Source organism: Mus caroli, unplaced genomic scaffold (genome assembly GCF_978045245.1).
Source record: "Mus caroli unplaced genomic scaffold, Mus_caroli_1 scaffold_8, whole genome shotgun sequence".
Taxonomy (NCBI): domain Eukaryota; kingdom Metazoa; phylum Chordata; class Mammalia; order Rodentia; family Muridae; genus Mus; species Mus caroli.
The window spans coordinates 53,578,092-53,592,722 of record NW_028227263.1 but is presented as its reverse complement, the minus strand read 5'-3'; the positions used below and the strand labels follow the sequence as shown (position 1 = coordinate 53,592,722).

At 40.1% G+C, this 14,631-nt stretch overlaps 1 protein-coding gene across 1 annotated transcript in view; it reads left to right on the top strand.

Moving 5' to 3' along the window:
• The window catches only part of LOC110298295 (lysosomal Pro-X carboxypeptidase), a 51,423-nt gene that overhangs the window by 16,654 nt on the left and 20,138 nt on the right, over positions 1-14,631 (top strand). Inside the window, exon 2 of the mRNA XM_021167456.3 lies at positions 11,798-11,938. Coding sequence (XP_021023115.1) covers positions 11,798-11,938 — 141 coding nt within the window. The remainder of the gene's footprint in view (positions 1-11,797; positions 11,939-14,631) is intronic.

Genomic DNA, 14,631 nt, shown 5'->3' with positions numbered 1-14,631 from the left:
AACCTTACATACAGCTAAGTATGGTAATGCCTCTGTAGTCCCTGTGCATCTGTGGAGTCATAGGAGGTAGAAAGAGGAAAATCCCTGCAAAACTCAAGACCAGCAGCTAAGTCCACACAATGTTGAAAAACAGAGGCCCTATCTCAAGATGGAATGTGACGATTACCACCCACAGTTGCTGGTTGATTTCCGTATGAGCTGTGGTATGTACATGCCCCTCTTCAGAGATGTGACATCAAAGTGGAAGGGGATCAGTAGGAGTAAGAATGCAGTGGGAGAGATAACAGGTGAATATGATGCAGTGCATCATGTACTATATGAAAATCATATGTATAGCTATTGGTAAGAACACAAGACTCCTTGAAAACCCACACCTTGGCTTTTCTCCTTTAATGTAAATTTTAGATACAACTTTTTTTTTTTTTAAATAAACTCCAACCTTACTTCATACTGACTCTTTCTAAAATTACTTTCTATGGCAAAGTCAAATCCTAGCATCGCCAGTGTGGAGGTGGAGTATCTGTAAAGATCTGTTCAGGATGCTGAGTGGCACATAGTGCTGTGTCTCCTGTTCTGTGCTCCCCCTACCTTAATCATTTACAGATTTTCTTCCTTGACATTTAATGCCTTTTGTTTTTAACAAGGGCAGGTGGGTATAATACACATTTGCATCTATCTTTCCTTAGACTTTAGATCTGTCCTCCCTTGCTTCCCCTTAGTGTTCATGTGCTTGTGTACCTGTGGGGCTTGTCGAGGTTTTCTGACTCGCACTGCCTGTTCATTGGCAACAGGAAAGCAGGATCTCATCTATTTTGGAGGTGACTAAAAGGGATCATTCCCAGATGGTGAGCTCTATGAGGTCAGAGGCCATGGGAGGAAAATGTCACTTGTGAATGGTGGTAATTACCTTCTCAGTGTGGATTGCCAGCATTGTAGTTTTGAAGGGAGAGGTCCCTTTACACAGTATAAATGGTAGAGTAATTATTGTACCTTAGTTAGGTTACCTCAGAATGTGACATTTTGTTTTCTCTATTTTGGAATTTATAGTTGCATAGCAATCAGACATTCCTATTTTAGTAGGAGCTGAAGATAAAACTTAGGGCTCTGTACATGCCAGGCTATTCCTTGTTTGACTGACTTCTGTGATTATCTGTCAAAATAAAACTGGTGTACTTGTGTGTTTGCTTTTCCTGTGATTTGTCGCCAGACAGTAAGCACTGTGGTGACCACACTGACCATGTACATCTTGTTCATCTGTACATCTCTGCTAATTGCCCCACAGTGGTTAGTTAAGGAATGCTTGTCTGGTGAAATGTGTTTAGCTAGTGATGGCCTTTTGTTTGTACATCCTATTAACTCTGGGCAGCTGTCATCAAAGATGTTGATGTAGTGCCAAAGCACCTGAAAGTAATCAAAGGAAGCCACTGGGTCCCTTTTGAACTTGCTGCTATTGTTCTGAGTTTTGGTTTGAGCTGAGGATGTCCTTTTTCCCTTCCTTTATCTTTTTTACAGTGCTCCAAACAATGAGTGGACTGTAGAGTGTGTTTTTAAGATGATGATAAGAAATCCCTGGAGGTCTTTTATAGTGAATCAGGATTGAATTTGATGTTGGAGTTCCCCAGAAGGAAAAGAGCACAGGATTGCTTTCTTTAGTTGCTTCCTTTGGCAGGTCCTGTTCCTGTGGTGAGTTTGTAAATTTCATTTCCCCCTCATGTCCTTTAAAAATCATGCATTTGTTCCGCGTAACAAAATAATGTGTTTTAGCACAATCATCTACAAGGAGAGCATTGTAGGTTTTCTAAATTAGTGTTTGTCACAAGTGTGATTTGAAGAGGATTCTCTCCTGGTGAGGATGATTCATATTTTAGTGTTATGGCCTAATATTTTCTTGCATGTTCTTTTCTTAACACAGGCAGTTTCTTGGTTGAGGATAAAGGTCACTGGTAGAACAATTTTCTGGCAAGCACTGTGCTTGCTGCCCAAACCCCATCTTTGTTTTGTCCATTACCATACTGAAATAAAGTTCATTACTGTCCTAGCCCCCATCCTGTCCCCATAGTGTTTCTCATTGTCATGCACATACGTTTATCCATTTATGTAGACATTTGAATCTAGATTCTGCATTCAAGAGAAAACAGGCAATATTTGTCTTTCTTTTTGTCCACATCACCTTCTCTTGTTCTCTAGTCTCTTTAGATCTCCCCCACCCTGCTGAATAATTCCTGTTTCAGTGTGTGTGTGTGTATGTATGTATGTATGTATGAAATCTAGGTTGTGCATATGATAGAAAACCAGTAATATTTATCAGAGTCTGATATATATATTTCACCTAACCAAATTATCTCTATCATTCATTTCTCTGCAAAAATATAATTCTGTTCTTTATGATTGAATAAAATTTCCTGTGAATGTATGCAACATTTTTATTATTCATCAGTTGATGGGCATCTTAGTTGATTCCATGTCTTAGCTATTGTGACTAGAGCTACAGTTTTTAAAGGAAGAAACATGAATGACCAATAAATATATGAAAATCTGTTCAACTTCCTTAGTCATTATGAAAATGCAGATCAAAATAACATGAAGCCTGCATCTCAGAATGGCTGTCACCAAGAAAACACAAAATGCTGGCAAAGGTGGTGGCATTTTACACTACTGATGGTTATGAAAATTGGCTTTTGGAGCAAAGAACTATAAGCCCAGAAGTGAAAACAACTTTTCACTTCTGGAGGTTACAAGTCCAAACAAGATGTGGGCAGGATTAGGCCCTTGTTGGGGGATATCTTAGTTACATTTCTATTTTTGTGATAAGACACGAAGACACAAAGTTCTTATAAAAGAAAGGGTTTCATTTGGGCTTATGGTTTCAGAGGCTGAGAGTCCTTGATGGTGGAACAAAGGCATGGTGGCAGGAACAGCCTAGAACTCACATCTCGATTTGCAAGTAGTTAGAGATACACATTGGTAATGACTCCAGTCTTTTGAAACATCAAACCCACCCTGGTAACACACCTCCTCCAAGGCCGCACCATCCAATCTTCCCAAATAGTTCCACCAACTGGGGATCAAGTATCCAAACATAAGAGCCTATAGGGACCATTCTCAATCAATTCACCTCAGGGGCTCAAAGGGAGAGGAGTTTTGGTTTTGTTTTGTTTTCTTACATGCCCCTCTTCTGCCTGCTGGGGTTCATTGGTAATCCTTGATATTTCATGGTTTGCAGCTGTTTGGCTCTGTTCCACTGCCATATAGCCATCTCCTTTTTGTCTACGTCTGCACACTGTATTCATTTTGTGCTTGTGTCCGTTTCTTCTCTATAAGGGGCAGGCAGATTTCTGAGTTCAAGGCCAGCCTGGTCTACAAAGTGAGTTCCAGGACAGCCAGGGCTATACAGAGAAACTGTGTCTCGGAAAACAAAACAAAACCAAAAAAAAAAAAAAAAAAGAATTACCCCATCAAGACCTCAGTTCCACTACTTATATCTGCAGTGATCCAGTTTCCAAACAAGGTCCCGTAGAGGTCAAGGAAGATGTGCGTCTTTGAAAGGGATGCTACTTAATCCAGTCCAGCTTCCCTGATTCTCTTAAGTCAGTCTGTGTTAGTGAACTTATGTCTATAAGTATTCCCCTAGTTCTGTACTTTCAGTGAACAGTGAGCAAATGATTTGTCCAACTATATGCTATGTGAGCAATTTAGGCTTGGGTATTATATTTAAAGGGGGATATTAATTGAACTAGGGTGTAAAAAGAGTTTAGATTATATGAGAAGTATAACTGGATTGTTTGGATGGAGAAGATTTAGCCCCAGGGCTGAAGGAATAGTAGAATGCAAGAGTGGATTGTAAGTTACATATGTCATACCTCTGTGCAAAATGTGTGGTTGGTTTTCATGTTTTAGATGTTGGGGGTTGTCTTCATCTGCTTTCACTACAGTAGATTCTAGCCTCCAGTTCTGAAATGTGGCATGACATAGAATTATAATAATGGTATCAGGAGAACATATATAGGAATATTTAGAACAAGAGATTATAAAGGAACGGCTGGTTTGATAGCTCATCAGTTAAGAATGCTGGCTGCTCTTCCAGAGATTCTGAGTCCAATTCCCAGCATCCACATGGTGGCTCATGACCATCTATAAAGGGATCTGATGCCCTCTTGTGGCATGTAGATGTACATGCAAACAGAGCACTAATGTATATTAAAAAATAAATACATAACTTTAAAAAATGAGATTATAAAGGAAGATGAACAGTAATATGTTGTTTTATATTTAATAAAACAGGAAATATAAACTTAAATTCTTGCTTGGCATCATGTACTGTTCTGGGCTGCCTTTGAAATGCTTGTATGGCCGGGCGTGGTGGCGCACGCCTTTAATCCCAGCACTCGGGAGGCAGAGGCAGGCGGATTTCTGAGTTCGAGGCCAGCCTGGTCTACAAAGTGAGTTCCAGGACAGCCAGGGCTACACAGAGAAACCCTGTCTCGAAAAACCAAAAAAAAAAAAAAAAAGAAAGAAATGCTTGTATGATGTGTGTGTTTGTCCTGGAAAGAAATTTGCTCTTCAGAATGGAATATCTTCCAATACAGGTTAAAATACTGTGCAATAAATGGAGGAATTCATCTTCTACCCACTTACTGGTCATATATTGTTAAATTTATTGGTGACTTAGCTCTGGGCAGACAAAAGTTCCTGTCTAGTTAAGTCCCTGTTTCTAGCCCGTGAATAGTGCCTGCATTTGTCTGTGGTGGTGAAGTCATGTACGCAGCTTGGGTATTCCCAATGCATGGCACTCAGGAGTGATAATAGTAGCTGTCTTGCCTACCATCCTCTATCATAGCCTCTTTATACAAAAGTCTTACCTACTGTGTCTAGCTTTAGACAATGCAGTAAAGCTGTCTGCACAAATTAGATCTTGAGAACTGTGCAGTCTGTTTCCATTGTTTTGGGTCATGTTCTATTTGGAGTTAGGTTGACTCTGTTTTCATATCAACTGCAGAATCAATCTCTCTCTCTCTCTCTCTCTCTCTCTCTCACACACACACACAAATACAAATATTAAAAATAAAAATAATGCCCTCAGCATTTAAAAAAACAAATAAAAGGAAAGCTTTTAATAGTTTAATTAAACTATTAAAATAATAGTTTAATTTGTTCTTAAACAGAGTTGTATGGTTAGTAAAAGAACTTCATACTTAGACCCATGCTGAGCTATTGCTTTAGAAGTGCATTTTATTACTTATAAAGTACCTGCCTTGTAGAATGGTATTGTGGTAGCTACTGCCATTCTGAGTTACCAAAGTGGTGTGAAAGCAAAATGCTCTCTAGTTCTTTTATCTTTCAAGCTAACGGGTGAGCGAGCACAAGAACAGCATTGCATTTTGTTTGTAAAGGAGCACTCATGTAGTGGACCACTGTCTTTGTTTTCCTTTTCCTTGCCATTTTTGTCTCACCATAATATTGTATTTCTATGAATCTCTTTTTAAAAAATAAATATACTACTTTTATAAAACATAGTATAGAAGGAAGGGACTGCGGTGTCTCTCCTGCTTAATATAGACAAAAATGTGTCAAGACTAAGGTGTACGGCATTGCAGAGGTTGCTCAGTGGTTAAGAACACTAGCTGCTCTTCTAGAGGACCCAAGTTCAAATCTTAGCACCCACATGGTTACTCAGACTTCATGATCTAAACACTCCAGTCCTGAGGGTCTGCATCCCTAGACACTGTACTCACATTGTATACAGACATACATTCAGACTCACATACGTACAATTAAGAAAAAAAAATCCCTTGAAAAATAAATAGGATGTCATTGCATAGAAAGGTGTTATATTTGAAGAATAGCTTAGGAAACGCCCACTATCTGTCCTGTGGACTCTAGAATGTAGCTTTGTTCACTTTGTTGTTGTTGTTGTTTGTTTGTTTGTTTGTTGTGTTGTAGTAATCCAGTCTCCATTGCACCCTGTCTTCCTACTGTGGAGACAAATACATGCAGAGTGTTTAAGCAGGTTTTGAGCTGCTTTGATGCAATAATGTGAAGATAAACAGGAAGTCACTCCCAATGGTTTGATCCATAAGACACACCATCATTACTTTCAGTTCTTGTCCTAGCCCTGGGGCCACCAGAGCCTGTAGGCTAGAAGGACTGACTCCAGACACACAGGCTTCTCCCCTATGGCCACAGGACCCGCCTTACATTCCATGGCCATTCTCAATTTTAGCTCTTTTTTTTTTTTTTTTTCCTGGTTTTTCGAGACAGGGTTTCTCTGTATAACCTTGGCTGTCCTGGAACTTACTCTGTAGACCAGGCTGGCCTTGAACTCAGAAATCTGCCTGCCTCTGCCTCTCGAGTGCTGGGATTAAAGGAGTGCGCCACTATGCCCGGCTCAATTTTAGCTCTTAATATGAGAGCTTGTGTCCTTTTGATTTAGAGATGTCCTTTCCTTCAGGAATCAAATGTGCTTTGTCACATCCTATTTGAGAAGCTAACAGAATGCAATGCCATAATCTCTAAACACATCTGCAGCATGCACATCTGAGTAGAGCGAGAAGGTCTTCATGTTCTCATCTCTGGATTAGGGTTGCCACAGAGCCTCCCTAAGGCATATTGACTCATTGGAAGTATGAGTCTGGTTTATCTCCTTCTCCCCCCCCCCCCAACCCCCCCGCCCCCCCTGCCCCCAGTCATGTTTATCTCCAAGGATACCTTTTATATCCTTAACACAATTTCTGGCTTCAATTATTGTATAACTGAGTGCCTAAATAAGATTACCATATGGTGAGTTTCTAAAATGAAAGGCTGTTGAGAAAGTGTGATTTTGCTTTTGTTTTTGTTTTAATCAGTTGACTTAATTGAGCTAAATGTGACGCTGTAGAAATGGCCATCAAGGTCAGCACAAGGACCAACATTCCCTGGGTTTTGGAATGTGATTTAGTAAACAGCTTATAGTTGTACCCACAGATTTTACAGGAAGATTCTTGAGTGGCCCCTCGTGAGGGGGAAAGCTTGTCACCCTACCCATAACTACCTGTATGCTATGAAAATAGCAGAGAGAGATAGTGCATGTCAGAAGCAGGGATGGGAAGCAGTGTTTATCACAGCATGTACAAAGAATTGTGTTTGATTTCTTTTTTTGTTTGTTTGTTTGTTTTTTTAGATTTATTTATTATACATAAGTACACTGTAACTGACTTCAGATGCACCAGAAGAGGGCATCAGATCTCATTATGGGTGGTTGCTGGGATTTGAACTCAGGACCTTTGAAAGAGCAGTCAATGCTCTTACCCACTGAGCCATCTTACCAGCCCTGTGTTTGATTTCTAACTGTTAGTCATGTTATTTGGGAAATTATGTGACTTCTCTGAGGGTCATCCTCCTATCATAACATGTTATGAAAATACAGATGACTGGAGATGGCCAGGTGGTTGATAGCATGCAGCAGGAGCTCTGTATCCTTCCCCATCCTCACTGCCCCAAATTGCCACTCATTGTGCTTAATGGATTTTGTATTACTTCTGGATATATGCTTCATTCTTGAGCAGTTCCAAAATGCAAGCATGCATCTTTGCCTCTGTAGAGAAGGCATCTTCTTTATTTAGAAGATGTCTTCTCTCTGTCTTTCCCTCCTTGCCCACAGATCCTTTCCACGTTTCCACTTGATGAATTGAAACAGGAAGCATCTTTTGAGTCTTCCTCACTCCATCCTTTCCTTCCTTCCTCTCTTTCTTTCTCTCTATTTTAGAAAGAACTGCTGTGTGTGACCAGAAATGTGCTTCCTTTTCCAGGTCATGCCTGCGAGGCCTTGGGGGCACTATCACCTACTTTGCCCTTTGCACTCAACTTGCTTGGAGCAAGCAGATAAGATTGGCTTCTGCAGTCCCTTCTTTCATGCTGTGATTTCTCAAGTCCCCACTGGAGGCCTTGGAAATGTCTGTCTCAGTCTGGACAGCAGAGGGCACATTGATCCTGTGTGTGTGTGAGATCACCGGCTACTGAACACTCAGTTCTGTAGCTGCAGTTGATGTTCTTGATGAGGGGGATGCTGGAAATTTGTGTTGTGCAAAGGACATTTATTTCACAACATATTTCTGGCTTAAGGGTTAGGGAAGTCCAAAAAAAAAAAAAAAAAAAAAAGCCAGGCAGCTGGGTGTGGTGGCACACACCTTTAATCCCAGCACTTGGAAGGCAGAGGCAGGCGGATTTCTGAGTTTGAGGCCAGCCTGGTCTACAAAGTGAGTTCCAGGACAGCCAGGGGTATACAGAGAAACCCTGTCTTGAAAAACAAACAACAACAACAAAAGCTGTTGACACTGTAATAATAATTCTTGAAAGTTGGACAATGGTGGTGCACACCTTTTATCCCAGCACTTGGGAGGCAGAGGCAGAAGTAATTCTAATTGAAAAGCTTCACTTCCCTCACAGGATCTAGTGTGCTCCAGACCGGGCATGTCACTCTTAATACTGTCCTTTCGAATCAAGGAGGTCTCAGCCTTCACCATCCTAAAGGCTCCAGGGTAGTTCTCTCCTGAAGTTATGTGTGAATGTTACCACTGTAAGAGGTTTGATAGCCATATTTAAATGGTAGTTCACAATTTCAAAAGGTTAAAAAAAAAAAAGCCTTAAAAATATATCCAAACTTCTCCATGTTTAATTTATTCTTTTTTACTTTTGACGTGGTTTGGCTATTTTGTAAAGTCCCAACACTTTTTGTATGTTGTTGGTTTTTTTTTCAGTGTAGATACAACTTCAATTCATATAAATTCACTTGTTCATGTTAGAGTAATTCCAAGATGATAGTCAGCAGTATAGTCTATCTCTTAAACTGTTCAGGGTACACTCATAAAAAATGAAAACATTTTCTTATGTAGCCAGAAATAACATGGTTACTTCTAGAAAGTATTTAGCATCATTAAATTTCTTGTCCATATTAAAATGAACTCAACCACTTCAGTTTATCACTTGCAGCTTATTTGTTCAAACTGGGGTCAATCGTGGATTGCATTGTCTCTGGTTATTGTGTTCCCTAACACTTACTTAGTCTAAAGCAGTCCTCTGGCCATGTGTTGTCTTGTAACATGTCCCATCCTCGGATTTGTCCAGTTGTCTTATGGGGACTTCCTTTTACTCTGCTATCTCTGTATGTCCTCCTTTGGGGTAATCTAAAGTCAGGATTAAAATAAAAAATGGAACAATTTTGGCAAGAATAAATCATAGACTGTTGTAGGTCCACTTAAATTCAACAGAACTCAAACACCAGGTCAAGGCAGATGACAATAATTTACTGTAATCAAGCCGCTACTGATTGATCAGGGCCACAGGACAGACTAGGGAGCTAAACTGCTCCCCTGAAGGAACATTGCACAGCATATTTAAAGGATGAAACCATAGAGAGATGGGGAGCTGGGTGGGCTGTAGCATTGTTCGCATCATATTTTGACATAAGGGGTTGAGTAGGGACTTTCCATCAATGGTGATAGAAGCTGGTTCCCAGCTTGAGAACATGAACTTAGTTTGATCCTTCCAGGAAGATAGAGAGTTGTCTTTGAGATGGCTGGACTCACAACACTCTCCTTACAAGTTGTCCCTGAGATGTGTTTACATAGACAACTGTTTACAATAGAAGCTGTTCAGCTATAGGGAAGTCGCCAGCTGCCCTAGGGCCTGAGACCTTGAATTTAGTTTCTCTCTAGGATTAAATGGAGTCTGAAAAGGTAGGACTTAGAATAAGTTTCTTTTGCTTGTTCCCAACAATACGATATATGTTTTTTTTGTGTTTTTTGTTTTTGTGTTTTTACATTGTATGCATGAGAAGGCATATGTGCCCTGCCTACTCGACCATTTGTAGTAGTAGATTAAGGTAATGATAGCCCAGTGCTTTCCTGTAAAGCATGACATTAGAGACAATAGTGTAGGTTGTGATATCAAGATGTGTTTTATGTTGTTTTTTTTTTTTTTCCTGGTGTTTTTAAATGCCATTAATAACTCTTGTCTGAATCAGGGACTTTGCAGAACTATCATTTTTCTAACTCAATCATCTTTCTGCACTGACTGACTTTTAGTTAATAGCTCTTCTTCCTTTGGGGACCATTTGGTACTCTGCAAGATAGTACTCTAAGAAAGGCAGCTTTGCTATAGAATTTGTAACCATTAACTCCCAGTTTCAACATAAGGAATTAATTTATGGTGGCTCAATTATGCAGAGCCTTTACTCACTTTGTTGACATTTTAAATGGTGGCAATTGAACTTTTCCCTTGTTTGAAAATTTTCCTTATATATTAATGGCTTGCATGAATTGAATATTTCAGCCAATCAAACTATTTATTTCTATGGTCAGTTGGATTTTTTGCTAAGCTTATTAAAATGTGAGCCAATAACAGATAGTTCCTTTGTCGCTGACTCCTTCCTTCATTGGCTGATGCAGCTCTGTTTTTAAACATGCCTTTGCTCCCTTGTGTGGTAGGATGTACTGGCCTATCCTGTAATTTCTTTGTCCCAAATGTCATTCAGTCACTTTGGTAACAAGCCTTAATTCCTCCTCTATTGGCTCTTTTTCTTAGAAATGGTTAGACATCAAAATCCCAACATTTGGAATGTCTGTTGGTATTGTAATCATACAGTTCATAGATCTTTTCAGTGGTCTAATTAGTTCTTGATTTTTATGTTAAAAATTTGAATAATGAAAATTCAGATAGTAAGGCATTTTGAGAACCAATGGGATGTGTTGACTATTTGACAAGTACCACGTGTTCTCACCACACTAACAGTAAGTATGAGAGGGAATGTTTATGCCTATTTAGTCCACTCTGAAATATGTACATATTTTATCATTTATTGTAACATCATAAGTATATATAGTTTTTCTTTTTCTATAAAATTAATCAGATACAATTAAATCAAATTTTAAAATGTTAATTTGACATATTTTTTGGGTTTCTTTTTTTTCAAATTAGGTATTTTCTTCATTTACATTTCAAATGCTATCCCAAAAGTCCCCCAGATCCTCCCCCCCCCCACACTCTCCTACCCACCCACTCCCACTTCTTGGCCCTGGCATTCCCCCGATCTGAGGCATATAAAGTTTGCAAGACCAGGGAGCCTCTCTTCCCAATGATGGCGGACTAGGCCATCTTCTGATACATATGCATCTAGAGACACGAGCTCCCGGGGTACTGGTTAGTTCATATTGTTGTCCCACCTATAGGGTTGCAGACCCCTTTAGCTCCTTGGGTACTTTCTCTAGCTCCTCCATTGGGGGTCCTGTGATCCATCCAATAGCTGACTGTGAGCATCCACTTCTGTGTTTGCTAGGCCCTGGCATAGCCTCACAAGAGACAGGTATATCAGGGTCCTTTCAGCAAAATCTTGCTGGTGTATGCAATGGTGTCAGCGTATGGAGGCTGATTATGGGATGGATCCCCGGGTATGGCAGTCTCTAGATGGAATTGACATGTTTTTAAGTAACTACTTGATTTTATAATTATATCTTTTCTTTTGCACTGAAAATCTTGACCACCATAAGAAATACTGCTTCTTCTCAGTATATAAGCAAAATAATTTCAAAGTGACACTAGTATTAATAAGACCAAATGAACTTTAACTTTTCTTTCTTCCTTTCTTTCTTTCCTTTTTTTTTTTTTTTTTTTTTTTTGGTTTTTCGAGTTTAACTTTTCTTTTGATTATTTTTTATAGTATAGTTTGATTTCTGTGGAAGAATGTTAATGGTAATTTTATTTACTTAATGTTAATTTCAATTCATTTTCCTTGAAATATGTCTTGTCTGTTTTGTTTTTATCACAGGTTGACCACTTTGGGTTTGCTGACATGAGAACTTTTAAACAGCGGTACCTAGTCGCTGATAAACACTGGCGGAGAAATGGTGGATCAATACTTTTCTACACTGGTAATGAAGGGGACATTGTCTGGTTTTGCAATAATACGGTATGTATACCTTAGTGATCTGCTGAAATAGTATCTTTTATAGTGATAAACAGGAGAAATGCTTAGCAGGATAGATGACCAAGAATTACTGTTTTAATTATACTGTTCTTCAAAAATGATAGTGAGCCGGGCGGTGGTAGGGCACACCTTTAATCCCAGCACTTGGGAGGCCCAGGCAGGCAGATTTCTGAATTCAAGGCCAGTCTGGTCTACAAAGTGAGTTCCAGGACAGTCAGGGCTATACAGAGAAACCCTGTCTCGAAAAACCACACACACACACACACAAAAAGATAGTGAAATGATAGTGAACAAGGCAAGGAGAGTGGACAAGATGGCTCAGCTGGCAAAGGCTCATGACCTGACTTCATCTCTGATCCCTGCTTGATGGAAAACCAGCTCCTATATGTTCTTCTTTGATGTCCTCAAGTGTGATGTGGCATGTGCCCTCCCCAAATGAGTACATAAATGTAATGAAAAATAAAATAAAATAAACTCAATATTAATAGAAATGTGGCAAAAGTTCCTGAGAGAATGAAAAGTGACGGCGCTAGGAATTGAGAGCCAGCCTGTGCTGTCACCTAGTTCAAGGTCAAGCTGAATTGCATGAAACCCTGTCTCAACAAAGACAGACAGACAGACAAGCAGACAAAATTACTTTTGGGGGAAAAATTTGGTTTTTCCACACCAGTGGGCAGTATTGTGTATCCTTGGCCTGATTATGGCCTGTAGAAGGTAAATAAATGTAAGGCTAGGAATGTTTTGTGTTTAATACTGTATGTTTAAAGTGAAGACTTGTATTGTGTGTTTAGTAGATGATCAATAAATATTTACTGAATTAATAAGTAGGACTGAAATGAAACCAATGCAAACAAAGAAAAATATACAAGTTTGACTGTCCAGTTGGAGGGGGGGTGGTGGTGGGTGTAAATTAGCCACTGTTTCATCTAGTTTCCTGTTCTGCCCGTTTTTAATTTGTTAGAATTAAAATAGTATAATCTATTAGTTTGCTTCACTGACTTAATTTTCTATCACCATTTAACAATGCATCTATTGACAAGACAGTTTGGAAGGAACACAGACAGTGCTGTGACTAGATAATGTCAAATTTCTCCCAAGAAGCTAGGCTGTGAACTCCTGCCCTGTCGGGAGTAGTGCAGGGTTCAGTGCCAGTGCGCCTCAGGGCACCATTCTCAGGGAATTATGAGAAATGTTTGCTGAACTGAATTCAGTTGACAGGAAAGGCATGACTCTAAGTATACAGTTACTGTCTTACTCACTTGTGATTACTTTCTTCAGATGACCAAGACCCAAATCCCACAGGCATGGGGGTGCACCCTCTCAGGAGGGTGGGACCAGAAGACTGTAAATTTGAGTCTTTCCTGCTTGTATATTGACACCCAACCTGCAAAGCCAAATAATCAAGAGAAAAACCAACGAACAAATAAAGAAAGAATTTAAATGTCAGGCCCTGGTGATGTATGTCTTTAATCTCAGTCCTAGGGAGGCAGAGTGGTTTGAGACCAGTCTAGTCTACAGACTGAGTTCCAGGACAGCCAGGGCTACATGGAGAAACTCTATCTGGAAAAAACAAAAAAGGAAATAAAATAAGATAATAATGATAAAATAAAAATTAATAATGAATAAATACGCTTTAAGTAGCTCCTGAGAAAAGACATTAGGTAAGTGTCCAGATTCCTGGGCTATTTGTATAAAACAGCTCTGCTTTGTCTCTTTCCTTTTTGATTTGCTTTTCATTTGCTTGAGACAGGGTCTCTCTATGTAACCCAGGCTGTCCTGGAAGTTGCTATATAGACTAGATTGACCTTGAACCCAGAGATCTGGCTGCTTCTGCCTCTGCTTCCTGAGTGTTGGGATTAACGATGTATACTACACGGGATACTCTTCCCTGTAGCTAACCTTCTCTGCCGAACCCACAAGCAACCTTTCCTGGCCAGTTCCTCTGTTTTATCTCAGGCAGAGAGATGTTCATTCTTAGGACCCCAGTGTTCCTTAGGCTCTGCAGCCCCCACTGAACCCTTTCTGGGTATCCATGTCCTCAGAGAGGTGAAGAAGAAAAACAGTTTTAAATAAGTGTCCAAAGCAGATCCTAGGAGGTTGGGTCCTAGGAGGGCAGATCCCAGATGTCCCTAGCCCTTGCCATCGTCCTATCAACTAAAGCATTTCAACTGGACGTTCACTTCTGGACATTTAAGTTTTTGAGAAGCAGTGAAGACAGATGCATGAGGCGTCCGTCCTGACTGTCAGTTTGCTATTTTAGTTGAGCAAGCCTTGGACTCCAGCCTTTTCTTCAGTGGGTATAGTAAGAAAGTCTGGCTCCCATATGTATGAGGACTAAATAATAAGATTAAAGAACTTGCTGGTACAGCTTGTTAACTAATCAATGACATAGTCCTCTTTTGAGAGGTAAAATTACCCTCAAAGCAGATGCATCACATCATTGTTTCCGGTCAAAGCCTGAGACCAACTCCACAGAGCTCGGCTCCTTCTCTTAAGACATTGCAGTTTGCTGGTGCAAGGCATGCACGTGAGTTCCTGCTGCAGCAGGTGCAGGAGCTCTTTGCTGCCCTCTGGTGTCGAGGGGAGATAGATGGCCAGCTCTGCTGGGCTGGGGCATGCAGGGGAGAGTGTGCTTGAGCTGGGTGTGGCTGGACCTGTGATATGTGACAAGAGTG